Source organism: Bacillus rossius, chromosome 1 (genome assembly GCF_032445375.1).
Source record: "Bacillus rossius redtenbacheri isolate Brsri chromosome 1, Brsri_v3, whole genome shotgun sequence".
Lineage (NCBI taxonomy): Eukaryota > Metazoa > Arthropoda > Insecta > Phasmatodea > Bacillidae > Bacillus > Bacillus rossius.
Genome location: NC_086330.1, coordinates 175960742 through 175988233, shown reverse-complemented (window position 1 = coordinate 175988233; position 27492 = coordinate 175960742). Strand labels below are relative to the sequence as shown.

At 38.5% G+C, this 27492-nt stretch overlaps 1 protein-coding gene across 1 annotated transcript in view; it reads left to right on the top strand.

The window, feature by feature from the left end:
- Nucleotides 1–4697: 4697 nt before the first annotated feature.
- LOC134527114 (beta-parvin) overlaps nucleotides 4698–27492 on the top strand; it is a 96752-nt gene continuing 73957 nt past the window's right edge. Inside the window, exon 1 of the mRNA XM_063359475.1 lies at nucleotides 4698–5005. Coding sequence (XP_063215545.1) covers nucleotides 4723–5005 — 283 coding nt within the window. The 5' untranslated portion in view covers nucleotides 4698–4722. The remainder of the gene's footprint in view (nucleotides 5006–27492) is intronic.

The following is a 27492-nucleotide window of genomic DNA, read 5'->3' as shown; positions in this document are numbered from 1 at the left end:
AGTCATTTTTGAGTCCAAAATGGTCGCCATGACGTCAGAGGTCGGTCAAATCCTCCTCCTCAAGCCGAAGCTAGTCCCAGAACATACATTTATAAACTAGTTTCGAATTTATCTCGTTTTTTATCGTTTTAATATTCCATGTAGATACAGAGTAATTACATATTGCGACTCTCTAAAAATGGAAGAATCTATTTACTGAATATTTGGCTCATCTCACTCGAAAGTCTGCAACCCCTGCCCTAGGTGACCTTTCTCACAGTGTGGTGAAATCAGGCATGGCGACATCTAGCGTGGTGACATCGAGCGTGGTGACATCAAGCATGGCTACATCAATCGTAACATTAGGCATGGTGACATCAGGCGTGGTGACATCAGGCGTGGTGAAATCAGGCGAGGCGACATCAGGAGTGACGACATCAAGCATGGCATCATTAGGCATAGTTTCACCAGGTGTGGTGATAGCAGACGTGGTGGCATCCAACATAGCGTCATCAGGTGTGACGTCATCAGGTGTGGCAATATTGGGCCTGGTGATCTTTATGTGGGACGAAATCGGGCGGAAGGTCTTCGGGTGTGGTGACTTTCGGTTGACGAAATCGGGCCTGCCTAAAACGGGCGCCGTGACGTAGGGCGTTACGAATAATGGGCGTGCCTATTACGGCATATCAAAATTGGGCTTGGTGACATATTTTGGGGTGACATCTGGTGTGGTGACGATGGCTGTAGCGATATCGTTCTGGGCAACATTATGACACGATATAATTACCGTTCACATCGGGAAGTACGATATCATACCTGTCGACATACACCTGAGCAACATCGACCGTTAAGAAAACGAGCAATACTACATCTAATCCTTATTGATCAGGTGAGTTGACTATGGGCTCTTTAGCATAAGGGTGGTGACATCATCCTCTTTACATCGGGTTGGGTGAATTTATAAGCAGTAATATCGCTCTCGTCATCGGACTATAAGCGACATCAAAGGCGGCGATGTCAGCCTCGTGTTTATTGGACTTAGTTTTAAAAGTCCCGGCGATTATTCGTACAGTACTTAAATTGGGACAGGTTCTGAGTTGAACGCTGTGCTGCTCAACTTGGATGGCACTACTGTGTCCAGTTGATTTGGATGAAACCGTTCCCGCGGTCAGAGCAGTGTCCAAGTGGATGCGCGCAACATCTGTGTGTATGTCAGTGGCGGACACAAAGTAGGATCCATTCCATCCCTCCTACTTTCCCAGAAGTTTGGAAAAATGCCAACATATCAATGATTGCAGTATGTTATTTTGGGTACTGCAAGATAGGCTGGCAAAACAACTGCAATTTCAACTGTGTGAAAAGCTCACGGCCTACCGCTACTTCAGTGTATTAGTGTAATGTAAATGTTGGTTTAAATACACGTGTTCGAATTTAAATTTTTATTTGTTAATATTTTTTTTAAATTCCTAACCCTCTCCCACCAAAATGATTCCTGCACGTGGTCTACTTGGACCGTGTGAACCAGGATCTAGGATGACCGCGTGCCTCGGTCGCTCGAGTTGCGATACGTCCCCGCAGACGACGGGACGCGTCTTCCGGCGGGCGACCGGAAGCTGTGGCCGGCCGCCCCGGGAGATAGGCGCGCGACCGACGTAACATCGTCATGGTACAAGTACCATTATTGAACCGGGTGTAACATTTACCGTCACTTAATATTTCATAAAAATATAACCTGCAACAAACACGTGTATTTGCTTAGAAACAGGTTATTACAGACTTAAGACGGAATTACAAGAGCCCGTCGCCTCCGTCCGTCTGTCACGTGACCTGCAGTCAATCGGATGAACCGAAAAGTTCCATTCTTCCGTATGTCAAAATCTTTGAATTATCTAACTTTTGACGGACAGATGGGTGAATTATACCTATGGTTGTTGGCGGCGCGGCGGCTGGAAATTGTTACCAGAATATAGGCCTGCGGTGTTTGTATAGGTCATTCAGATGTTTTGTATAATAACACTGAGTTTTTTAAAACTCATGGTTAAACAATTTAATTACGACTCTGGCTTTTTCCGAAGAAATGCTAATACACTACGTATATTAAAACGACACAAATAGCAAAGAACATCAACACAACTCTCTGAGAAAAAAAAACATATATTGCTGGCAGTAATTATTTAAGAAAATATTCTGACGAACGGATGAAGTCAAGTTGTAAATCGCTTGGCTGGATGCGTGGCGTCGACGGACGGACGAATGACGGACGCAGCGACGGGCTATTGTAATCCCGCCTTTAAGCACCTGTACAATCAAAACACATCTTGCTCCCCGATATTAAAATTAAACTTTGTGACTCACTTGTATTATCATCTTTTAATTACAGTGCAGGATTATTTGTCGGCATTGACAAAACACTGATGTGTAGAATTCAGAAGCTGCAAAATGCATGTTTACGTTACGTTTTTCATTAAAGGAACATGATCATTGAAGTAAGAAATTAACATCAACAAAATGGCTCAACATGGATCACATACGGCAGTTGTACTTTATAATACAACAAAAAAAAATTTAGAATGAACAAGTTTTTTTTTTAAATTCTAAGCTATCTGTGCAGTTGGTAAAAATTGTATACAACACCAGACATAGGAAAAATATTTTGAAACACGTTATCGCGCAATGCTTCACAAGTAACAGTCAACTGGAACCCTGCCACATAACAGAGTCAGGGCACAAGTGTGACCCTACCCAATCAATATTACCAAGGATAATTTATAAGTGGCGGTGTAATGTAGAGATAGAAATCTTAAGTAGGTTTTGTTAAAATTGAGCTAATTTATTTTATTTATGGAATGGTTTGCATTAAGTATTCATTTATTAAATTTCTTTAATGTTGTTCTATAGCATGGTTTAAATGTATAGGGTTGAACTGATATTTTAATTTGTTTACTGTGTAATAACACGAGAAAATTGTTAACTGGCCTAGTGATGAATGTTGTTCATGTATAAATAATTAAAAAATAAAAATTGTACGCGACTGTTCCGTTTTTGACGGCAATATAAGAGAATAGTTAAACATGTACATTTTATGATTTTTCGACAGGGGCGTTCGTGTAAAGGAGGGGGGGGGGGAGTAAAATAGGGGGTGATGTGATGGTGGTGGATAAAAACTAAGGGGGAGGGGGGAACATCCCCAAATCAAAAAAAGGAAAGAATTTGAAAGCCAACAGCAGGCAGCGATCTTATCCCCCCTCCCTCCGAAATGAATATCTGCTTACGCTCCTGCAGAAGAATACGGATGTGGAATATGGTGTCATTATTTGAAGTAAGTTCAACATGTGTGTCCTAACAAGTGTTTAAAATGTTCGTAAGGCATAAACTAGGCCCACGGGTGGTTCCAGGGGATTAGCACTGGGGGAGATCTCCCTCTTCCGCCAAATACCAAATATCCCGTAGTACAAAAACAAACTTGAGAGATAACAGAAAATAACTTTGCAGTCTGCAGTTAACCATTGAAAAGGATATTTTTTTAGTAATTTTTTTAATGCTACTGTACTAGGTGTATTTTATAAACTTTAGTACTCTTAAAAATCATGTAAAACCTTAGTTTTCATAATGACTATAGAAAATGAGTTCAAACACCTTTTTAAGGGGCTATTATTTTCAAAATTTTGGACTTCCAATTTAACTGGAATGTATCATTCCACAACCACCGCTACTGATTCAGACCATATTTCAATTAATTGTTCTTTATATATTACCTGTAATTGATACTAATGAAGTAACTATTTCAAACGAAACAGCGTGAATGAGACAACCAGAGATTAGGGAAATATACAGATGGAGCATAAGGTTCGATTTTAGAGAAAAAGGGTTAAACCAAAAGGGGAGGGGGATTTCAGTGTATTAGACGTACCAATATGGCGGCCGTTTGTTTACAAATGTCAGCTGTGCCTGTATTGGAGGTTAAATTGGAGAAAAATGTCATCTCATATCATTACATTTGTATTATGAAGATTCGTTTTGGACTCTTAACATATATAAACATATTAACCAGTAATATTTTGATCTAATTTTCATCCGAACAGCTTAACTACAGTCGTTAATAAAAGAAAGTTAGAACAGCTGATACAAATATAAAAAAAATCGGCCATATTGACAGGGCCGGTGCAAGGTAAATTGGCGCCCTAGGCGAAAAACCTTAATTGCCCCCCCCCCCCCCCCCGGGCCGGACACCCCAAAAAAAATTTTCCTTGCCTCAAAATACATCTCGTAAGCCTAAGATTTTGTCAACAATCAAATGTAAGCAGGCTTGTGTTTTTTTTACTGTTTTACTTATTACAAATCATAAACAGGTTACCGTGGACTTTAAATAATTACTTATATCAATATAAACATTCCAACTGTTACAAAAATCCATTTTCATCTAGTTTCAATAATCGTTAAACATATTATATCAGCTGTTATGTGTCGTGCTGCGCCGCCCCCAGCTACTTGGCGCCCTAGGCGGTTACCCAGTTCGCCTATATGGTCGCGCCGGCCCTGTAATATTGATAGGTGAAAATCAGGAAAAAATGGGGGGGGGGGGGGGAAGGCTTCACGTCTGACGGCTAATGCTCCATCTGCATCCTCTCCTAATGTGTGGCAACAGCGCGGTTATCTTCGTCAGAACTCGGAACTGTACCATAATGTGACGCGCGTGTACCATAGAGAAGAGAGTCTGACGCGGCAGTCGGCAGTCGGCGAGGCATGCAGGAGCAGGACGAGGAGGTGCGCGGCCCGCTCGCCAGGGCGCTCTACCGGCAGTCGTCGCTGGAGACGCCCGTCAGCGCGCTCCCGCCGCCCTGCGACTCCTCGGAGGAGGAGGAGGAGGAGGAGGAGGAGGAGCACGCCCCGCGCGTCGTGCATGTGCTGGAGAAGGCGAGGCCCAGCTCTGAGGCGGCGTGGGACCGCCCGGGCTCCCCGCAGCCCGCCACGAGGCCGTCCAGGCGGGAGGGCGCCGCCGAGTCTGTCGGCACCATGAAGGTTATAGGTAGGGACTAGCACTCGGGCAAACGCCACCTGCCCATTGGCTACACACTCGTCACATTTGTCAACCGGGATCCTTGAAATTTGATTCTTCTTTGGTTAGAGGTTTTCCATTGGCTCAGAGTCCTTCAGAATCACTATAAAGTTACACGAGTTTGCATTCTATCATATCGTGAAATGAACTCGCGAGTTTTTTCGTCCTCTATTCATAGCTGGGGACTCAAAAAATGTGCGGGTTCAGTGATATCCAGATAGACTCCAAGATTCTCTCCATGCTCGGGTAAACGTCACCTGTTCATTGGCTGCTGACTCGCGAGGCGTCTCTACTGGGTAGCTTTTGATTTGATACTTCTTTGATTGAGGGTCTCTTATTGGCCCAGAGTCCTTCAGATTTACAATGAACCAATATCAGAAGAAGCACTAAGGGATAGTTATTTCAATTTTACCATATCACGCTATGAACCCGCGAATTTTTCCGGTCTCTAGTCATATTATTGTGGATGTACGCAAAGTTCGCGGATTGATTTGGTTGCGAGTTACAATGTACACCTTCATACTCTCGCGCTGTGTCCACAATTGGACCACGGTTTTTTGGACTGCTTCTCTGCGACCGTGGGCAGGGATTGTTCTAGGTGGGTGTCTAGACGCGTTGGGGAGGAGGGGGGGGGGGTTGTAAGCCTGACCCAGGCGCCGTTCTAGAAGAGACGCAAGATGGGAAAATTTTTGTAGACTACACAAAGTGTGAAATATGAGGTGAATAATATAAAAAATAAACATCTACTAAGTGACTGAAAAAGGTACGGTATATATATGCCCTAACTACCAATTTTATATGTATAAACTACCTATATGCTTATCATAACTTGTTTTATTTGTCCTTGAATATGTATACGATAAAGGTAATTCAATAGCAAAAGTAACTTTAATGTCTGTACTTTGTCGAATAATTTCTCAAAGTTGTAATTTAAAAATATAATACAATTAAAAGTATGTTTTTTATTATTATTTGTGTGGCCTTTAAACGTGAATACTATATTACTTTAACTAGTACAATACGTAAAATAAAATGTTCACATATAACTGGTCAATATACTGAGAATAAAAAATAATAATATAAAAATTGGCATATGATGTACACGGATAAAAAACAAACTATGCCTGGTACGTTTATTGCTGTTGGGAAAAGGACATGGGGGAAGGGGTGCTGATCACAATTTCTTCCCCGGAGGAAGGAAATCCTAGATCTGTGAGCCAATGACGCCCAGATAGGAGGAAAGCAAGCAAATCAGGTAGTACCAACTAAAAAAAAAATAAAAATATAATTTACAATGAAATATAAAATCTCAAGTTGGTAGAGCGAACGCAAGCTTACCCCAAACGATTCCGCGAAATTTTCGGGTCTCTAGCCATGAACTTTTCGCGAAAAGATTTCCATACGAGTGGGGTGTTCAAAACTTTGTAGCATTGTCTGTGTTTTGCGGTTGACTGGGTTTTATTTTTCAGGCACATGTCCACTATCGGCACACCAATAAAAGCCATCCAGTCCTGAATGGCCCGGCCAAGCAGGGCGGTGCAGACGGCCGCCAATTGCACGGGGACATCGCTAGCGCGGGCACAGCTTATCGCAGTCTGATGAGCGGTCAGATTTCTTTCGCGAAAAATACGTGGCAGCCCTAGGCTTCACGGGGCACTATTTCTTTTTAGAGAGGCCTATCGAGGGACTGGAGGGTATAAATTTTTCCCTGGAGAATTGATGGTTTCGGGGACCTCTCCCCCCCCCCCCCCCCCACTAAATTTGAAAAATAAACATTTTCCATCCAACCAGGAACTTAAATTTCGCGATGATTTTGCTAGTTTATCTTAAGAAATGCTGTCATTATTATTATAATTGGAATAAATTACGCTTAAATTATACATTGAAAAGGGGCCTACAATATAAGGTGGATTAGGCCTCGCCATTTTGGATTGTACCATCGTTTTGCTATGATTCATATTTTCTGACATGTCAAGGTGAAAAACATATCTTCCAGACCTTCTATACGTTATTGCAACCACGTATTTACTAACAGGCTTTAGTCTGTAAGCGCCGCTAGGAAATAACTAATTATTTCACGTGGGGGACTACAACTGTCGTGATAACTAAAATAGTTCACAAGTGTTGACATCAACAAGTAGCCAAAGATAAATTCTTTATCATTTAAACAAGAAAAAATTCCTTTTGGAACAGCCTACATGCTTAGGTAGATTTCGAAGTACCTATTTATTCTGGAAATATTTTGGAAACTTCGATAAACTTCTGGAACATTTTAAGAACTTACTGTACATAATATAATTATGTTCTCTAATATTAAAAAAAAAGATCGATAACTATTTGCCCATTTTCCATGCAGATAAAATATAACTAATATTTTTAACTCAATGTATCCAGCATTCAATAGTTTACAACGCAGCACTGAAAAGCTTAGAACGAATTTCATATTATATTCCAACTAAGGTAATTATTTAAGTTTTTGACCTTCAAACTCTTTTTCATCCCTTGCACTAATAACATGGTCGTATAAAGATTTGCTTTGCACCAAGGTTTAAGATAATATTAAGATGGTTAAAAATAAATTCATACAAAATTGATACCAAAAAAAATTGATTATTACTTTTTTTAATTTCTACCCATGTTTTTACGGTAATAATCCGTTTCATCAAAAATTGTTTCAATCAAAGTTTAAATGAAGTTTAGGATTCGTACAATAAGTTACAACGGATATAATTGTATATCTATTTTTAAAAAGTAATGATTTTTTTATATTCTCAAACCTTATTTCCACCCTTTGCAGTAGCTAATGGTTGGATAAACAGAAATTCTTTTAAGAAAAGTTTCAGTTAATATTTAGACAGTTAAACAAAAATAAGAATGGATCCAATAGTGTACCAGGTAGGGAAGTTTTATTTATTATCTCATTCCAACCCCAGGTTTTTTCAACCTAATAGTGATTTGTATTATCAAAAATGGTTTCAGACAAAAGTTTTAGATAAAAATTATAAGATTTACAAACAATTTGAACGGATTATATTGTGTCCTTACTAAGGGAGTTACATTTTTTTACTTCAAAACTTTTTTTTTTTTTCACCCCTTTCAGTTATGGTTGGTACCTACTATGAAAAATGATTTCAGCAGAAAGTTTGAGATAGTATTTATACGCTTTACAAACAATTCTAACGGATTTAATAGCGTGCATATTAAGGAGTTACGGATTTTATTGTCTTCAACTGCTGTTATTTTTCACCCCTCGCAGTAATAGTTGGTCATATAAAAATAATTTCAGACGAAAGATATAGATAATAGTATTAGGTTCTACAATAAAAAAGAATGGATTTAATACTGCAAAAGTAACGGATTTTTTGATTTTTTTTTAAATTTCGACGCCTTTTTTAAAACCCATGCAAGCAATGGTTTGTCTTATCAAAAAAAAAATACGAGACAAAAGTTTTTGATTAAAATTATAAGAATTACAAACAATTCGAACGGATTTGATAGTGTACCTTTATTTTTTTAACCCCCGAAACAATTGTTCGTCTTATCAGAAATTGTTTCAAATAAAGTTTTAGATAAAAATTATAAGAGTAATAATAATTTGTACTCCAATCCTTTTTTCATCCTCTTGCAGTTATGATTGGTCGTATCAAAAACTTATTCAGAAAAAAATTGTTTGGTATTACTCCTACGAGTGGTAATACGTTCAAACGGATGTGATATTCTCCATATTATGGGAGTTACAGTGATTTTTCTGTTTTTTCAATAAACCTTTCCCAATTGTACTTCTTTGGTAGGATATTGCCCATTTACGAATTCAGCCGAGATATTCCACTACTAGATTCTATGTATCAGTTTGAAAGTGATTTGTGAAAAATTGTGACAGTTATCTTGTCCACAAAAAAGTGATATAGGTGTATATATATATATATATATATATATATATATATATAATTTTGAGTTGACGATGGTTTTGGGGTCTATGGAGCATGAATATAATTTTTTTCCGAAAGTCCCACCATGGTAACGGTTACAAGAGGTAGTATTTCTTTGAAATCTCCCTAAAATAGCACGGAAGAATGATCGCAAGCGATATGAACATTGTCGTCGGTAACAAAAGGACTGTTGCTGGACCCCCGTCCATGGGGCCATCAGGACTGTCAGGAAGTGGCGTGCGGTGAGAGGTCACTGTCTCACCGTCGCATTTCGCGACGCCCGAGACATTGCGGCGACGATGCTTGACCGCGCCTTGATTAGAATTGTTATCGTTAAAGCTCGGTCTCACACGCTAAGCTGGTTGGGTCATTTTCTAATCATTGCTTCTATTTAACGGATTTTATTGTGAATTTGTTTCGAAAGCGCTCTTGAATTTGTTGCTCGGTCACCAATTTTCGCCAAAGATATCTACTGAAAGAAATTTTCGAGCTTTTAAATGTCACGAAAATGATTACGTGAGATTGTACCTATATTGAAAGGTATGAATTAAATTTATGTTAAAAATGTTTGACATGCAAAAAGGCTATCGTGATAAATTCAAAGAAAAGGCCCTCAAATAATAGATGCGACAAGAAAATGAAACAGTTTACACGGCACTTGAGACGAAGCCTTAAACACAGACACTTCCATAACACAGAAACTTCCATAACACAGACACTTCCATAACACAGACACTTCCATAACACAGACACTTCCATAACACAGACACTTCCATAACACAGAAACTTCCATAACACAGACACTTCCATAACATAGACACTTCCATAACACAGACACTTCCATAACACAGACACTTCCATAACACAGACACTTCCATAACACAGTCTTCTGAACCTCTTTTCACAATGTAAACACCCAACTTCACCCAAAGTTTTTTGTGTGCCGCAAACACGGTGCAGCCTATCTGCGGGACAGAAGGTGGCTTCACATAGTGTGCATGTAGTAAAGGGCCCATACACGCTTAGTTTATGTCAGTTTACCTGATTCCTGATCAGAAGAATAACCTGCTTGATTCACTAAACTGAGTCTTTGCAGCGGCATCCCAGTATTTTTTTCCAGTTTGCCCAGTTTTTTCATCAGTTTTGTCAGTTCTTCGGAAATACGAGAGAATGCTATTTTTTTATGTGTAACTTCTTAACTCTCTGTATACGGCATTTGGTAATAATAATTTCGTGAATATGACGGAAATGTGTAGCGGATGGCGTGAACCGAAGATCACAAAGCCAAAAGGAAACTTTTTAGTATTGCCTATTTAAAGAGTTTTAACAAAATAGGTAGAATTACAATAAAATTCTTAGTCGAAAATCAGGCCTAAAACAGGGGTTTGTATATTTTTAATTTTTTTCATTTTTATTGGAGCCGTTTCATTATAGACTATTATAGTTTAACATTTCACCTGCAAATCGAATGATTCGGTAGTCGACGAAGTTACTCCGGCAGTGAATTCTAACGGCGGGTGTGGAAACTATGTGTCTTTCGCGTCCAGAAATTTAGCCGAAAACACAATTTGCGTATATTTATCACACTCCGCATTATATTAAAGAATTCTATGTTAAGTTTCTTGTCCAAGGTCCAAGTTTCGTATTATAAGTGTATTTGCAACATGAGAAAACATGAATTTGCTCGTTACCGAGGCTTAGATGTTACACATATCTAGTGAGTACCTACTGAAAGACTCACTCGCTTTTTTTCTGTTTTTTATCCCTTAATGATTTACACTTGGTTCATTGGTTCTGACTTTTTCAGTTGTTCATCATACGTGAAAGGAAGACTTTTATAACACTGTCGTTAGTATTTTCCATGTCCCACAGATCGGGAAGGGATCTGCACGTTTCAATAAACGTAAAGCTCTCTTCCTTTTCGACGCGACCATCGCGAAATCACCCACGCAACTGACGGGGCCGAATGACCGCCTGAGCGGACTATCAATTGACCGGAGAGACCTGAGGTCCCGGACACCGGAGGTTTCGCCAGGCAGAACTGCGTAGGTACTTCAGCTGATCGTTCAGACATGACGTCACACGTGGAAAACTGACAGATGAACCGAGCGTTCGTGCATGCGTGGCCGACCCCTGATTGCCGTGAAGCCCCTCCGAGGACGAAGAGCACCGAGGCGCAGCGGGCTTGCTCCAGGGAGGAGCCGGGCTCAGGTCTCGGTTCACATGCATGACAAATCGTCATCGATTGTCTGCAATAGTGGAATGATAAGAAGCGAACAACCGTGTCTACTACATCAGTCGTTTCGGAATGTTTGACAGTGATTTTCGTTTATATACACAGACACATTGAATTTTATCAATTTGATATCTTGCATTATTTATTTAAAACAATTCAAAAATCTCATAGAAATTTTTGTTTGTCTAAATAATACTAATCCTAAAATAGCTATCATTCCCACCAACAAAAATTATAAGAATTTGAATGCATGTGTTTTATTTAGAGATAGTATCTCATGGCTACCGTACACTCGTTTGGCAGATTTAGTTTCTTTCAAAGTGGAGGCCGCACACGCGTCAAACTTTCCTATAGCCTACGTTGTGTCTGCAATGGTCACTCCACGATGTGTTATTTTTTAATCTCGAGAGTCACGTGGAAGAATATTTGCTCATCCGTATCAACTAGCTACATATTTGCACTCGTAAAGTTGATAGCTGACTATCATAAAAATGCGGTAATTTCCACCAAAAGTTCACGCTTTGTGACGCCAACGCAAGTATCGGCTGAGTTCATTCCATGTGCCGGTGATGGACTAGTTTGAGCAAAAGTAGAATGACATTACACTTAATTTTGATGCTCTTGATTTAGTTACGGAAATTCAACTTATGTGCAAAGGATGCACGAATGCGAACCTTTAAAGTTTGAATCAAAGGATGACGCATAGATGCGTGCGAAATACAAATTTGCCGCTATTTTCCACGCTTGTAACTTCGCAGGGTTGCGTTTTTGGACATGTTTCTTAAATAAAAATAAAATTGGTTGTCTGTAAAGTCGGTTTACGGACGATAGTTTAACGTGACAACGTCATAACAAAACATTGATGAAATGATTGCATACTATTATGAATAAAATTGAATCATTTTTATTTTAATAATAAAAGAATAAATACTTGAAATTATACTAGTAATCAGATTATTAAAATGCAAGAATAATTAACCTTTATTGTCGAAATTCTTGTTGTAATAAGCAATGAAAACCGCATTTTTTCACTTCACTTTGTAAACAGTCGACGAAACAGTTCACGTGTAGATGACTTGTAATTAATTTTAAAAACTGACGTTTAGCTATAAAGTTTAAATATAATTATGAACAAGTTTTCATATAAATAATCTATAATCAAATATCTAACTTAACCTATTAGTACTGCACTCGCCGACAGATGCTACTTTTTTTAATAATAAAAGAATAAATACTTGAAATTATACTAGTAATCAGATTTTTTAAAAGCAATAATAATTAACCTTTATTGCCGAAATTGTTGTTGTAATAAGCAATGAAAATCACATTAACTTTTCACTTCACTTTATAAACAGTCGACGAAACAGTTCACGTCTAGATGACTTGTAATTAATTTTAAAACTGGTGTTTAGCTATAGAGTTTAAATATAATTATGAACAAGTTTTCATATAAATAAACTGTAATCAAATATCTATCATAAATTATATGAATCACCATAATTATTTAGTCAATTGTAACATAACCTATTATTACTGCACTCGCCGGGCCTGGTTCCCGCGATAGCGGATAGATATCGCGTTTCATTCGGTTCGCGTCCGTCACCGTAGATAGTAGCACGGTAGGGGAATAATATTATTTCGTTTTTATAACACGATTTAATAACAAATACGCATCCCAAATACAACAAACTTATTTATAATGTGTTACAATATTTTTTAAAACATTATGCAAAAGATCCCGGGTGTAATTTGAATTATTATGTGTAATTGTAAAACACCATGGTTCGTTAAAAATATGTGATTCTTTGAGGATGTATTTTTTTTTAAATTTTTCTGTCTTTTGTATGATAAAATGTACCTCTGCATACTTTTATGAATAAAATTGAATAATTTTTATTGAATTATCACTATTTTGTATGGATACAAAGAAGGAGTGAAATGAATTCTACAATATAATTGATAAATTTACTTTTATTTGCATTCAATAATTAAATTACGTTTATTACTTTTGTAGTGTCGCGTGCGCCGTATTTATTTTTACAATTACAAAAATGAAAGTTTAGCGGCGGCGATTCGATCTGTTAACCTTTGGATTGATTGTCAGCGATGCTAACCGCATGGCCACGAGGCCATATTTGGAATTTTGTTCACGGTAGGGGAATAATATTATTTCGTTTTTATAACACGATTTTATAACAAATACGCATCCCAAATACACCAAACTTATTTATAATGTGTTACAATATTTTTTTAAACATTGTGCAAAGGATCCCGGGTGTAATTTAAATTATTATGTGTAACTGTAAAACACCATTGTTCGTTAAAAAAGTATTCGAATATTTAACATTAGTTTTAAATAACCGTACCGATTGTGCTGAAAATCGGTGGACGATCGTTAAATTACATACCTAATATTAATAATTCAAACGACGAAACTATGATTGAAAAGTCAAATCGATGGTTGTTCCAATCGAGTGGAAGAGAGATGCCATGCATGCGTACAATGAGCATAACAGGACACATTCGTAGTGGGACAATGTGCGTTACGGGACACGTTTTCATGCGTGCAGCTGGTGTTCATCGATTTATTAGGCGTTGTCACTTCAAAAACTTTTGTTTTCTTTAAATCAAATGTCCATGTTGTCTAGGGTGTTTATGACGAATGCATTTAATTGAGTGTTATTTTGGGCTGTTAAAACAATGTTTGTACCATCGGCAAAGTGTAGGCCTATATTCTTTCCATTATTTTTTTCAAGTGGAAGGTCATCGATGTAGATTTAAAAGGAGGAGCTCCGGTTTTGATTGTATCGCAATATTATATTAATTCCCTAGTTTTTGTATCTACTACCATTGTTTTGGCATTCTCTTCCACCAACTAAATTTATGCCCAACGATTTTCGAACATCCTGCTAGAAATACCTACTTAAGTTATTTTTTTATGAAAATATATTGAGCAGATCATATGTCTGCCGCACGGTCATCTTTATGACATTCGTGCTGTTTGTCGTTAACCTTCGTAGTCCAAGTGCAGTCCAGTCCAGCACGTCGTTGACCAGGCCCGGGCCTAGGGCGGTGCGAGCGGTGCGACCGCACCGGGTGCCATCAAGGAGGGGGTGCCGAAATCAACCACACGTGAGACGAACGACGAGGACGATCGGTCGAGTCCCACGGGAGGATGGATGACTTGAGGTACCGCCCTCTGACGTCACGGTGTCACGTCACCAAATTCGAATGAATTCAAATTAATAATGATTTTGTGTACGACAGCTCTTTTAACGTGGCTTATTCGGATTCCAGTACTAGCGACTGTTTATTTACGGTACATTATGTGTCCCACAGTTGACAGTGGCGCTTCATCCAGCCGTTACTTAAACTGCTTGGCTCCTCCCCATTTCAAGTCATCCATTGCGGGGGAGTGGGGCACGGGGTTAAGTTTCATCCATCACAAGTTTCGCTAGGCAAGCATTGTCTATTGAATTGTCAAGTCTTTCAAAGGCACGCGAGTCTATATCTGTGTTGTACAGTGTGTATGTGGTTAACGGCTGAAAGTTACGTAGGTACTTAGATTATTAAAGAAGTATTCGAAATAGAAAACAGAAGTAAGTATTGTTTATATAAGTTCCTTTCTAGTGTATTCTGTGGAACTGTGATAAGACATTTTCCACTTATCCACGTACGAAACCGCACGGCGAGATTATACACGTTGTCTTTGACATTTAATGATTACGCGCGTTTGTCAAATACGTTTCTCATTGCAACCCGATGTACTGCGCTTTTGTAGGGTATTACAGCGTAGGTATTGTAGCTTTTATATGGAAGTAATGTACCTACCTGTTAGGGTAGACTGGGTACAGTTGTGACAATTTTGGTTTGTTCGCCAATAATTCTGTTAATTTATCAGTTAGCTGGAAAAAAAGTAACACGAATTGTAATTTGTTTATTTGTCTACGTAAAAAATACTAATATATTGTCCTTAAATACACTGTATTAGTCATAGGATGAAATTTAAAAAAAAGAGTCACAACCGACCACACCCCAAGGACGGTTGTGACAGTGGTTGGGGTCGGTAGTGACAGGCATAAACATACAGCAACATGGTTTATAGTTACTTTTATTGTTAGAAATATGTACCATAACAAAACATAAACTTCTTCTAAACAAAGTTAACATTCATATAGCAAGTGAACTAAAAACTGACATCACTTTTGTTCTTATAATTAATAAGGCACTCTAACAACTAATATTATAACAGTTTTCTTAGAATCAGTCAGAACATTAACTAAACTTAAATTTACTGTAGGTGACTGTAAAAGTTTCTACTATAATTTGAATAATAATTTAATAAAATAATAAAATAAAATAATAAAAGTTTCTAAACTGAGATCTAGTCAGATTCATCATCACAGCTGCGACAAATGTAATGGTGACTAGGCCTATTACCTGCGCACTCTACGTCGGACCAGAGTCCACATGTTCCTTGGCACTTGATCCATTTTTCGCCAGCCCAACTATCAGAATATGCGCCTACACAAACTAGACAGAAATAGTCTTCTTCATCGGATGGCGATTGTGAAGTCTTTCTTTTCTTGGCATTGTTTTTTTTTCCTTTTCCTTTCTCTTTATTATTTAGTTTTAGTTCAGTTAGATTTTTCTTTACCTGCTTAGCCTTCAAACGTTTTTATTTTTCTTCATGTTCTGGGCATCTAAAAAAAAAAAAAAAAAACGAATAAATATATGTCACAACTGTACCCACAAAATTTGTCACAACCGTACCCAACGCACAGTTTCGAAAACAAAATATCGCCATGAATCAACCAAACAATCTACATAAAAAGTAATCACTCATAGTTAACTACTAATGTTCAACTTATTACAAGAAAAAATATGAGGTAATCTATATGTATATAACAAACAGTAATTATTAAAATAAATCAAACAAAGAAACTTACTTTTGACTGTTGAAAAGCAATGTAGGCGTCTGCTTAGGTTAATGTCGTGCGCTGACTTACGCAATCCTAGGGAACGTGTTCAGACTTGCACACCGCGCCTCTCTTTCCTTATACTCTTCGCCATATTCCGTATAGTTTCGCGGTTATAAAGACTGTCATTACCGTACCCTGTCACAACCGTACCGAGTGTACCCTACGTAGTAACTATTATTAAATCTTTGCCTATATTTACTGCGTTTTGTATAAGGCGGTAAAGGTGTAGGTACTAGTTGGTTTTAATGGCTTGTATGTATGTATATCACAATTGTTAAAGTTATTTCACTTATTTTATGTCCAATAACTATTCAAAAAAGCTTTGTCTAGGAGCTATGAAATGTTATACACCCCTAATAATGGCAACTTCTTGGGTTTGGTACCATTATTAAGAAAATTTGATAATATGATGATGGAGCACCTCCACAGTGTTGCAAAATAAAGAAACTAATGTCCACGATTCCAGCAAACGTATCCAAAACGAATTAATTGGCTAACTTGGAAGTGAAGTTTGAAATAATATTGTGAAAATGGTAAAGTCAGCTAAATACCTCTCCATCATTATGGACTGCACTGTTATAAATAAGAAGATCACTGCAGTTTTATCATCTTGAGTCTTTAATTGCACGTCTCTACAAGCTTTCACTTTTACATTATTGCTGCCACACCACATGGCCGCCCGGATGTTGGTTAGCATGTCGCCAACATAACATCTTACATATCCTTTACTATATATGGATTGACACTAATGACTGTTTACACACAAGATTTACACCCAATAAACTACAACCAGTTCACATAGTTCCATGGCTCAACAATATTATCTGTTTACATTTCAAGTTTACATACAAAACACTACAATTAGCATGCATTGTGACTGTTTACATCTCCATATGTCTACAATTAATTTACATAATCCTCTAAATAGCGAGGCCTTCTAATAGCCCTTCCTGGCCTAAGGGTTGGCAATGAATCGAGCATTGTTTATTCACTACCACTGATGGAAGCAGAACCCCGATCAATAATAGAAGTAGCACTTTCACAGTATCTTGGCAAGTCACTATCACAACCTGAAGGCACATTATTTACAAAGCCAGGTACTGTGCTTCAAGTTTTTTTCTGTTTCTCCGGTAGACAGTGCCATCTAATGTATTAAGCAAATAAGAGCGAGGTGTATCATATTTACTAACAATAGTGGCTGGGTTCCACATATTACCTTGTTGAACTCTAACAAACTGATTTGGATGCAATTCAGGGAGGGCTTTCGCACCCCTATCAAAGTACAACTTCTGACTCTCCCCAACGTGCCTGTAATCTATCAGGAACTTCAGCATGAATGTGTGGTTTAAGCAGATCTAAGTGAGTGGGGATTTTGTACTTCAATCGACGGTGCAACAGTATTTGAGCTGGGGACTGTTGAATACCAGGAATAGGAGTATTTCTGTATTGAAGTAGTGCTAAAGATAAGGAGATTTTACACCCTGATACCTTCCGTAACATACGCTTTCAATGTACACTGCTTTTTCAGCAAGCCCATTAGACTGAGGGTAGTGTGGACTAGTGGTTTTAACTTTAAAATTCCAACATTCAGCAAACTTCTTAAATTCATAGCTGTTGAAAGGCACATTATCAGAGACAATTAAATCTGGAATACCTAAACTAGCAAACACATGTTCCAACTGTTTGATTACTTCAGTTGATGATTAACTGTAAGAAGTTTCACTTCTAACCATTTAGAGTAGTAATCGATGACAACTAAGAAATTCTTCCCTGCGAACTGTAAGATATCCATTCCCAAATGAGCCCAAGGCCGGTCAGGTATTGGATGTGGCAACAACGGCTCCTTAGTGTTGCATCTTTGATAGGTTTGACAAACTTCACATCTACCAACAAGTATTTCAATGTCCTGGGACATATTAGGCCAGTAAAGTGCCTCTCTGGCTCTGGCTTTACATTTACTGATCCCAAAGTGAGTTTCATGGATAAAAGATAGCATGGCTGGTCTCAGAGATGCAGGCACAAATATTTTTAACCCAACAAAAATCAAGCCATCTACTACTTCCAACAAATGCTTTAACCTCCAAAACATATTACAGGAATCATGTAACAACTGTTTTGAAACAGGCCAGCCATCAGAAATAACCTTCACGAGGGCCGAGATTTGGCGATCCTGTGCTGAAGTTTCTCTGAACTACTCTTTTTTTTCTTCTGACATGGTTGGATTGGACACCAATGAATGAACTGAAAACTGCAAGTCATCATGGGAGTTATCATCACTTCTCAGAAATGCCCGAGACAAAGCATCTGCAACATACATTTTAGACCCTGGTTTGTGGACAACTGTTACTGAATATCGCAGAAATTTAAGCCGAATATTCTGAATGCGAGGTGTCAACACATTTAAGTCCTTATTCATGATGTCTACAAGTGGTTTATGATCACTGTGACTCTTACCGGCCTCCCATACGTAAATTCATGAAACCTTTCACAAGAAAATTTTACAGCCAAAAATTCAATTTCAATTGGTGGCCACTTCTGTTCAGAGCTAGTTAGACTCCTTGATGCAAATGCAATCGGCTTGTCATTCTGTAAGGCACAGCAGCCTTTTCCCAAAGAGTATGCATCAGTTTGGATTATTAGTTCCAGACTTAGGTCATAGACCCCTAAAACAGGTGCAGAAGAAATGAGATTTTTCAACAATTCAAATGCTGAATCCTGTTTACCTGACCACTGTCAAGGTTCATCGCTGTGAGTAAGGAGTCTCAAAGGAGCAGATACTTTTGCTAGATTAGGAATGAATCTTCCTACATACTTTACTAAGCCAAGAAAACATAACTCTGTCTTATTACAGGGAACTGGCATGGACACAATAGCTTCAACATGTTTTGTTTCTGGCTCAATACCTTGTGCAGAGATTACATTTCCAACATAGCTTACACGAAATGCTTGATACTGAAGTTTAGATTTATTAAGCTTGACATTACATTCTCTAGCTCTGCACAACACCTTACGAACTATTGACTCTAAATCAGACTGAGTGTTTGCTCTCATAATAATGTCATCAAAGTATATCTCAACTCCATCGATATTACCAAATATCTCAGTTGTTTTCCTCTGAAATATCTCAGGAGAACAACTAATTCCAAAAGGTAGGCGATTAAATTTAAACCTCCCAAACAGTGTTACAAAACAACACAGCTCTGAGCTTGCCTCATCAAGAGTGACCTCTAAAAACCCATTTGACAAATCACATGTTGCATAGTACTTGAACCCTGCCAGCCTTGAGGCGAGGTCTTCTGGAGAGGTAATAGGATGCATTTCCCACTGAATGGCTTTATTGAGACTATTGGGATCAAGACATATTCTCAGGTCCCCATTTGGTTTTTGAACTATCACCAAGTTGTTTACCCATGCCGTCGGAATGGTTACTTTGGAGATGACACCCGCCTTCTCAAGTTCTGTCAAAGCTATCTTCAGTCTATCAAATAAACTACGTGGAACTCTCCGACAAGGGTTAACAACTGGAGATGCATTAGGATCAACATGAATAGTAAGTGGCTTACCAGGAAACTTTCCTAATCCTGTAAATACATCTTGGAACTCATGTAGTAAGTCCTCCTTAGATGATCAAAAATATTGATCGATAGCACTGACATGCTGGACCAGGTGCAGTTTCTGGCAAGCTTCCAAACCCAGAAGAGGAACAGCTTTAGCAATGTCCACAACTTCAAACTGTAGGTAATGTAGATTATTGCGCAGAACTCATGGCATTGTGATAGACCCTAAGTGAGGTATTTCAAACTCCCCATACGCTCGCAAAACTGGGCCATTCTTCTGAATGTGATTATCACCTACATCGAGTTTACCGAGCAGAACAAGCGGCAATGTGTTGACTTGCGCAGCCGTGTCAAGCATGAATTGCACAACTGTGTAGACAACAGTGATTGGTTCCCACCACGACTGATTATCACGATGAGTGGATACACCAAATTCAGATATGTGTAGGTACTGATTAGGATTAGAGACAGTTTCATCTTGATGTGACAGTGATTCTACATCCACAGAGACAGCATTGGCTTGACGAAGGTTAGGCTGCCTATCGTGTTTACTATGATCTGAAGTTGTTCACGGGCCGATGGATTCTTACACACTGCTGCAAAATTAATTTTCTGGTGACATTTAGCACATGTTTTATTAAAAGCCGGGCACTGCTTCTCACGTCCATGATTGTATCCACTATAACAACAATTACGACCGGGCAGTCGCCTAACATAACCTGATTTTCCCAGACTTTGGGGTGACTGAACTGACAATACATCCTTAGATGAACTTGCATTTGGATTCCCTGTGGTGCCTTGCATGGCTTTGAACTGAATACGACTTGCTTCAACAGACCGGCACACATCTACAGCTTTGTCAAGAGTCAAGTCGTCTCCACCTTGAAGCAGCTTCTCTTGCATAACAGAGTCGTTAATTCCCGCCACTAATATGTCCCAGCACAAAAAACCTTGCTGGCCGAACTCACACACACGTGAAATATTTTTAAGATCAGTAACAAACTGTTCTATTGCCATACCTTCAATCAGGAGAGCCAATGAAAGTTCTTCGACTTATAAAAGAAATGATTGGCAAGATCTTTTCTCTAATGTATGGACAGCGCTTCGTATCTTGCTAACTGTACCTGTAACTGTTGCCAAAGGAGAACGAAGTTTCAGTAAATTAGAATTTATAAAATATACCTGCGGTCTACTATGTGCCAGGAAAGACTGTACGATCTTGGAATTTTGTCTATAAAAAATGCTATTGCCCAAAAGTTAAATTATTCAGACTTGATAAAAATATTTGCAAGTGATAAAGCTAGAAAAGTGACTATCTAGGTATTTTTTATTATTTTTTACTACGTACTCATTTGATTTGATTAATATTTGCATGGAACACAGAATAAATAAAAGATGGTAATCATTATATTTATTGTTATTATTTTTCATTTGTCCACCACATCACATATAGGTACTCGCACAAGCTGGTCAAACGAACTTTTCTATGATTTGACATTTTTGACAGCAGAAATGCGTCTTAATAATCGGAGGCGGCAGCATTTTCTGGTGGAAAATAAAGCAACTGCTTTAACAATAATTATTATTTTATTTAGAGGGGCACCACTTTTAGATCTCGCACCACCTAAAAATGTTGATAGGACCGGCACTGTCCTTGACTATAGTTAGGTAGTACCCACCTTGTTTTGATATTGTCATAAACATAACAATACCTCAATCACAACACATTTCATATTTGATTTTGAGGAGTTTCCCGGTGTATCATCGATGGGACTACCTTGGAGCTATATTTGAACCCAAAGCAAAAAGAATTATATATATATATATATATATATATATATATATATATAGGGGAAGGTGCTCCACCTTGGGACACTATTTACAATTTTATTAATTTAATTTTTTTGCTTTTTCAAAAACACTCAATTTGATAGCACCATAGTATAACTACACATTATGCTGTGTTTTGATGTTAAATTCATTGTGATATTAGTAAAGCTTATAAAATAATTTCATGTTTTTATAAACAATGTTTTCTGTCCCTTGGTACAGCACCCTGATATACCTAGGGATATTGGTGGATGTACCAAGGGACATTCTGTTTTATGTCAACAGTACAAGAACAGTTTTGCAATTAATTATTGAGCACGTGCTACATGTTTTTTAGTTTAAAGTGAATAGGATTGTAAATACACATAATTTGACTTCCTATAAGATGACTCTACGCAAAAATAATGGAAATCCATAAGTATTTTTTAAAATTCATACTTGACTGCAGTATTTTTACATAACATAATTAGGCTATATTTTACCACCAGTTTTAGTCATTAATAACATTTTACATAACACTATGAAGATAATTCACTTAAACATTTTCAAAATTATTTGAAAATACATAGCCTAGCTATATCAGAATACAATAAATCTGTAATTTCACTTCAACCCAAATTAAAGCTGCTGAAATTGACGGTAAATCTTAACTGAGACTTCTTTCTTTTAGACTTTGTTAGTTATATTTTCGGAGGAGGTAGTTTACACGCAATTTCATCTGGAAGAATTTCATAAATGTCAGCACGTTCATCGAAAATAAATTAGTTTTCTGATTTAACAATAAATTTTCTTCAGATATGTCACTTCAAAATGTTTTGGGCTAGCAATGTCATCTACCAAGCACACCTTACCCACAAAATGCATTTTTGTCTTTTTGCCTTTGCACAGGACCAAAATAAAATCACCTACTTCGACACTATCCAATTCTAATTGTTCTTGTAAGTCAGCTGCTCTGATATCTCCTTCGGAATCAAAATAATCATCAGTATCTTGAAGTCTCAACTCTTCTGTGTCCTGTTCACTACTACTTGATTCATAGAGCCTTTTTGATGCAGCAATTTTAGGTATAATTTTATCTACCTTCTCAGGTTTCTGTGTTATCTTTTGTTTCTTTTCTATTTCTAATTTTTGAGGCGTATCTGTAAGAATTCTGGTTTCCCCCTTTCTCCGTCCCTGCAGACCTTGTTTTCGTTGACCGGCCTTTGGAAAAGGACGTATGTCTTCAGGCGTTTCTCGTAACACAGCATTGTTTGTTGTTCGATTTGATGTTGGTGAAGCGGCTGTTTTAAGACTTGTACTTGGGGTGGCTGAAGAATGTAGTGTTACTATGGTGACACTACTTGAAGGCAATGAAGTCGTCAGGTTAAACATTGCGCTATCTGGTCTGTCAGTGACATTAGAGAACAGAAATTCCTCATTATCAAAAATTGCAGTATTCAGAGGGATGATCCCAGTTACCCTGAACCCACTGGTAACATTATTAGGAGTACACCAGCCCCTCGAAGTAACGCTCTAATTCGTTCCAGGAAAATAGAGCGCTAATCAAATACGTTTATGCCATAAGTGTGCATGTTATTTATAATAATTGGTTCTCCAGCCACTGAAATCCGTTTGTTTACTATTCCTTATATGACATTTATTTCGTTTAAATGTACATATTTACATACTGTTAACACATCTAAATACAATTTAAGAAAAATATTAATATATCAATTGCATTTAAAGTTCAAATAACCTCTAAAATAATACTATATTTAAATCTCAGGCGGCATAATTGAACTGTACATAGCCTACTAACCTCATATTTCCTTACAAAGCACGTGTATACATCACATTTTTTAGTTAAAAATAATAGTATTTTAACATATAAGCTCTGTTTGAATGTTTAAGAATAGAGAAGAATAAATTTTACGTTTTCTATTAACAAAATGCTATCTGAAAACAATAGCGTAAATAAGGGTATAAAACGAGCGCAGCCTGTCATGCAAGATGTGAACTAGCCTCGAAAGCTTCCGGCATTTCCCACTAGAGATGCTACTGAGTTGCAAGACGGCGTAGTTTGTATAAACATTAGCTAAACACACATGTAGGCGTTGAAATATATTTACTCTGCAATTTTAATTAGGCTTTTAAAATATGCGATGGAAGCGAATAACTATTACATAAAAAGGTAATATCTTTTTTTGATTCGTCATAATATTTATGTTACACAAGTGCCATCTTAATTTTAATTTGTTGCATTTTGTTTGTTACATTGTGCATGTTTGAAAATAAAATATATTATGTGGAATAGAAAGAGCGCTACTTAGAATATATGACCGTGCTACTTCAAATCATACCCTAATTAATTGGCGTCGTTATTTCAAAACAGTGCTAATCGAACAGCGTTGCTTCGAGGTGCTGGTGTAAATGCTAGCTCATAAGCCTTTCCTGCGAGCTCGCCAATGTCATATATTGTCACTGGCTTTCTTGCATTTCCAGGAGCGTTCATCCAATCATAAATATCAGTGTTGTAATGTGTCTTAAATGGCCCAGAAACAGTCTGGTCAAGAGGTTGCAACTTGTGACTAGAGTGAGGTGGTATGGTAAGGAGAACAACTCCACATTCCCTAGCCCTATCAATGAGTCTTACAGAAATGTGAGACTCGTGGTTATCAAGTATTAGGAGGTGTTTCAGAGACACGCTTGGCTTAGCATGAACTAAGAAATGGGTCTAAATATTGCAAAAATAAATCTTCGTTTGACCAGCCACTTACATTTGCAGTTCCCACTATTCCAACTGGTGCTCCTTTGAGCATATGCTTGCTGTCCTACCGCCTTCTGCTGTTTGGTGAATGCCTGTTTGGTTGTTTATGTGCCTGCGGGCCCGTTCGCAGGTAGAGCACGATCGTCTGTCTCAGGGTGTGACGTTGCCTTGTGGCATCAGCAGGCGGCAGGGGTGAGATTATGTGTCCTAGGACTAGTGATCAGGGTGGCTTCCAATCAGTACACGCGGATTCCTTTCAACGTTTATTAACACGCTACGCTCATACATGGTGCTGTGTAAGCATGACCTGCGTTAATTCAGATTTGGCTCGGCACGGCATGTCTATTGCGGCTTGCTACTTTATAGGCCTGCTGGCCCCAAGCACAAAGACACAAAGTTACCCTAGTCCTGTAGCCATCCCCCAATGGACGTACAGGTTTACACAAATACCCTAACACAAAGAAATTGTACCGCGAACACGCGGGGGTTAACAATTACGTAGTACAGACACTATATGGGCACGAAGCCTTACACTACAAAGAGGCGGGTCCCGAAAGTCCTCGGGCCGAATTAATAAAATTACTAGTATTACATAGAAAACAAAAGCCCCTTAGAGGGTACACATTTTAAGTTAAGCGGTGGCGAGCTCAAACCGACCGGAGGGTGTTGCGGAGTCTAGAGAAAGTGTTTTGTAGAATTTACGCTATTGAAGTTAATGGCCAATGGAACAAAGGTTGATGGACTCCGCGGCGCGCGACGGAGCTTACCCTGTTGAGGCTTGGTGACGAACTGCCATCCAAAATGGCCTCCGCATGCCTCCAAGGCCCTCCTTCCCGCTGAAACGTGCAGTGTGCAAAAAATAATGTGTAACGCCCCTCGTGCCCTTGATTTTTAGTGTTATAACACCTCTTAAAAGTCCTAGGTAACAGCTGAGCAACAAGCTACAAAATTCACATAAAATTCGAACACCACCAGAGGTGGCACGAGGCGGGGAACAAAACTTAGAACAAAACAAAATTTAGAAACTCCCTACACACACACACAATCCATTTGGGAGTTAGTGGATCGGTAGATATATATATATATATATATATATATAGGTACTCAATTAAATAAAAACAACAAAATAAGTAATGTGATCTATAGGCTTCCTGGTTTATTTATATTAATATTCTTTTATGTAGTGCATAGTCTTTCTTTAAATAGATTTAACCAGAAAATATCAAGGCAGATTAACCATCGATCAACAAATTAGCATTTTAACATCTTAGCAATCATTAATGAAGAAAACATGAACACAATTTATAGTGCTAGCGAGTCCGGACCGCGAATATAGCGAAAATGTAACAAGGTTCTAATCATAGTGAACTGTTTACATAAATAGTTAGCATATATTGCCTTGATTTTGAATTTTATGTAAAAAAAATTACAATATCACCATGTCCGATAAGGGTTGATTCTTCTTGAGTCACAATTACTGAAGACATAACTTTACATCGTTAACAAAAATTTCTCCCCTGTCCACTGGCACACCAAGATTTGTGAAATTTTGTCGTTCAGAACTCACGACCAGGTAAAATTCGCCGGGAAGAGCAGAATAAATTTTGTTGGGGTTCACTCAATTGCCTTTCAATCCCGACCATTTGTGCAGGGGTGACTCTCGGATGACGGGAATGTTTCTTCAATCGGTGGGTATCTCTTGCACCCTGCCGAAGCAGGGTGATGACAGATGATTCCACTCATGTTGCGCGATCGCCAGTTAGGACACGCGACGCGGAGATGTCGCGGAAGCCCAAAGAAAATAATTTTAAAAAAAATACTAAAACATAGCTATTCGGGTTGGCTGACTAACTAACAGAAGATAAAGAAAAGTTTAGGGAAAAATTCCCTCGGCCGAGACGATTACATCCTATAGCGCAGTTGAAGGCAGATCTGCACGCGATTTATTAGTCGAGAAGCAGTTTGACAGAGACGCCGATGTAGTCAGCCCAACAGCTCGCGAATTAATCCCTCATGGCGGCTAGATCGTCTAAAAAAAAGGATGCTGGGACCCAGAAGGCCGAAGAAGGGGGGGGGGGAGATATGGCTCAGCGCCGAAAGGAGCCGAAGACGTCCGAGGCAAGGTAAAACGAAGGTCTGTTGCTAGGTAAAAACCTCTATAGCCGTCGAGCGCCGCGCACTCTGTGGAGGCGCAGTTAAACTAGGTTTAATTTCGAGTCGCAAATCTCACGCTAGGTTACTTGCAACCAGCATGATGCTAGGAGAGGGGGGGGGGGGACAAAAAAAAGCTTTGCTGGCCAAAAGAGAGAGAGAGAGTGAGAGACTTAAGGCGATTGGTGCACAGTAAAAAACGGTCACAGGCCCGAAAACAATTAATTTTGTATCATATGATCATTAAAGAGTCCAGATGCCTATGTGGGTGACTGTTACTATGTAGGGAGGTCAGGAGCTTAGTTCCAGCTCGTCAGTGGCGAGATGGCCTTCAAACGGGAAGGGTGTCGCTGGTGGTCACTCTGCGGCCTGCCATCTAGCGGGAACTAACAAAACCTCGAAGGTTGTATCTCGCTCTCCCTCTAACACACAGCCGATAAGGTTCTATCATGCCCGGAGGAGGGGAAGGTTTATCAGGGTTCTCTTTCACTCATTCTTCGCCATGGGGAGGCGGAATAGATTATTTTTTGTCCGCAACTGCGCAGACGTCATGTGGCCAATCCCGCACTCTTCTCACTCAACTCGCTCGTTCTCTCACACTATTTCAATAAATCTTTTCAAATCTTCAACATTAATACTTTAAACCATTGCGCTTCCTACGGATTAATTATATTTCATGCAAGTGCCCGAATTCAGCTACAAAAAAATTAAACGGGTAGTCAATTTTTTTCTTCAAAAATCTTCCGAAACACTGTGTGTTAAAAAACATTCTGAAAGCCCATTTTTCTAGATAAATGGAAATTCTAAATCACCTACGCCACAAGGAAACATTGTGCTTTAATATTATGTAAAGAAAACACCTCTTAGTTTTATAGTTATATAAAGGTGGTGTGATATGTTTTAGATGTCGCACCATCTTATCATCCATGTAGAAGAGTTACCCGAAAAGCTAACAAGACTATTGCCATGGAAATGGAAATATGGTTAAGGAAATATTTTTCAAATGTTTGTAAACAGTAAACAACA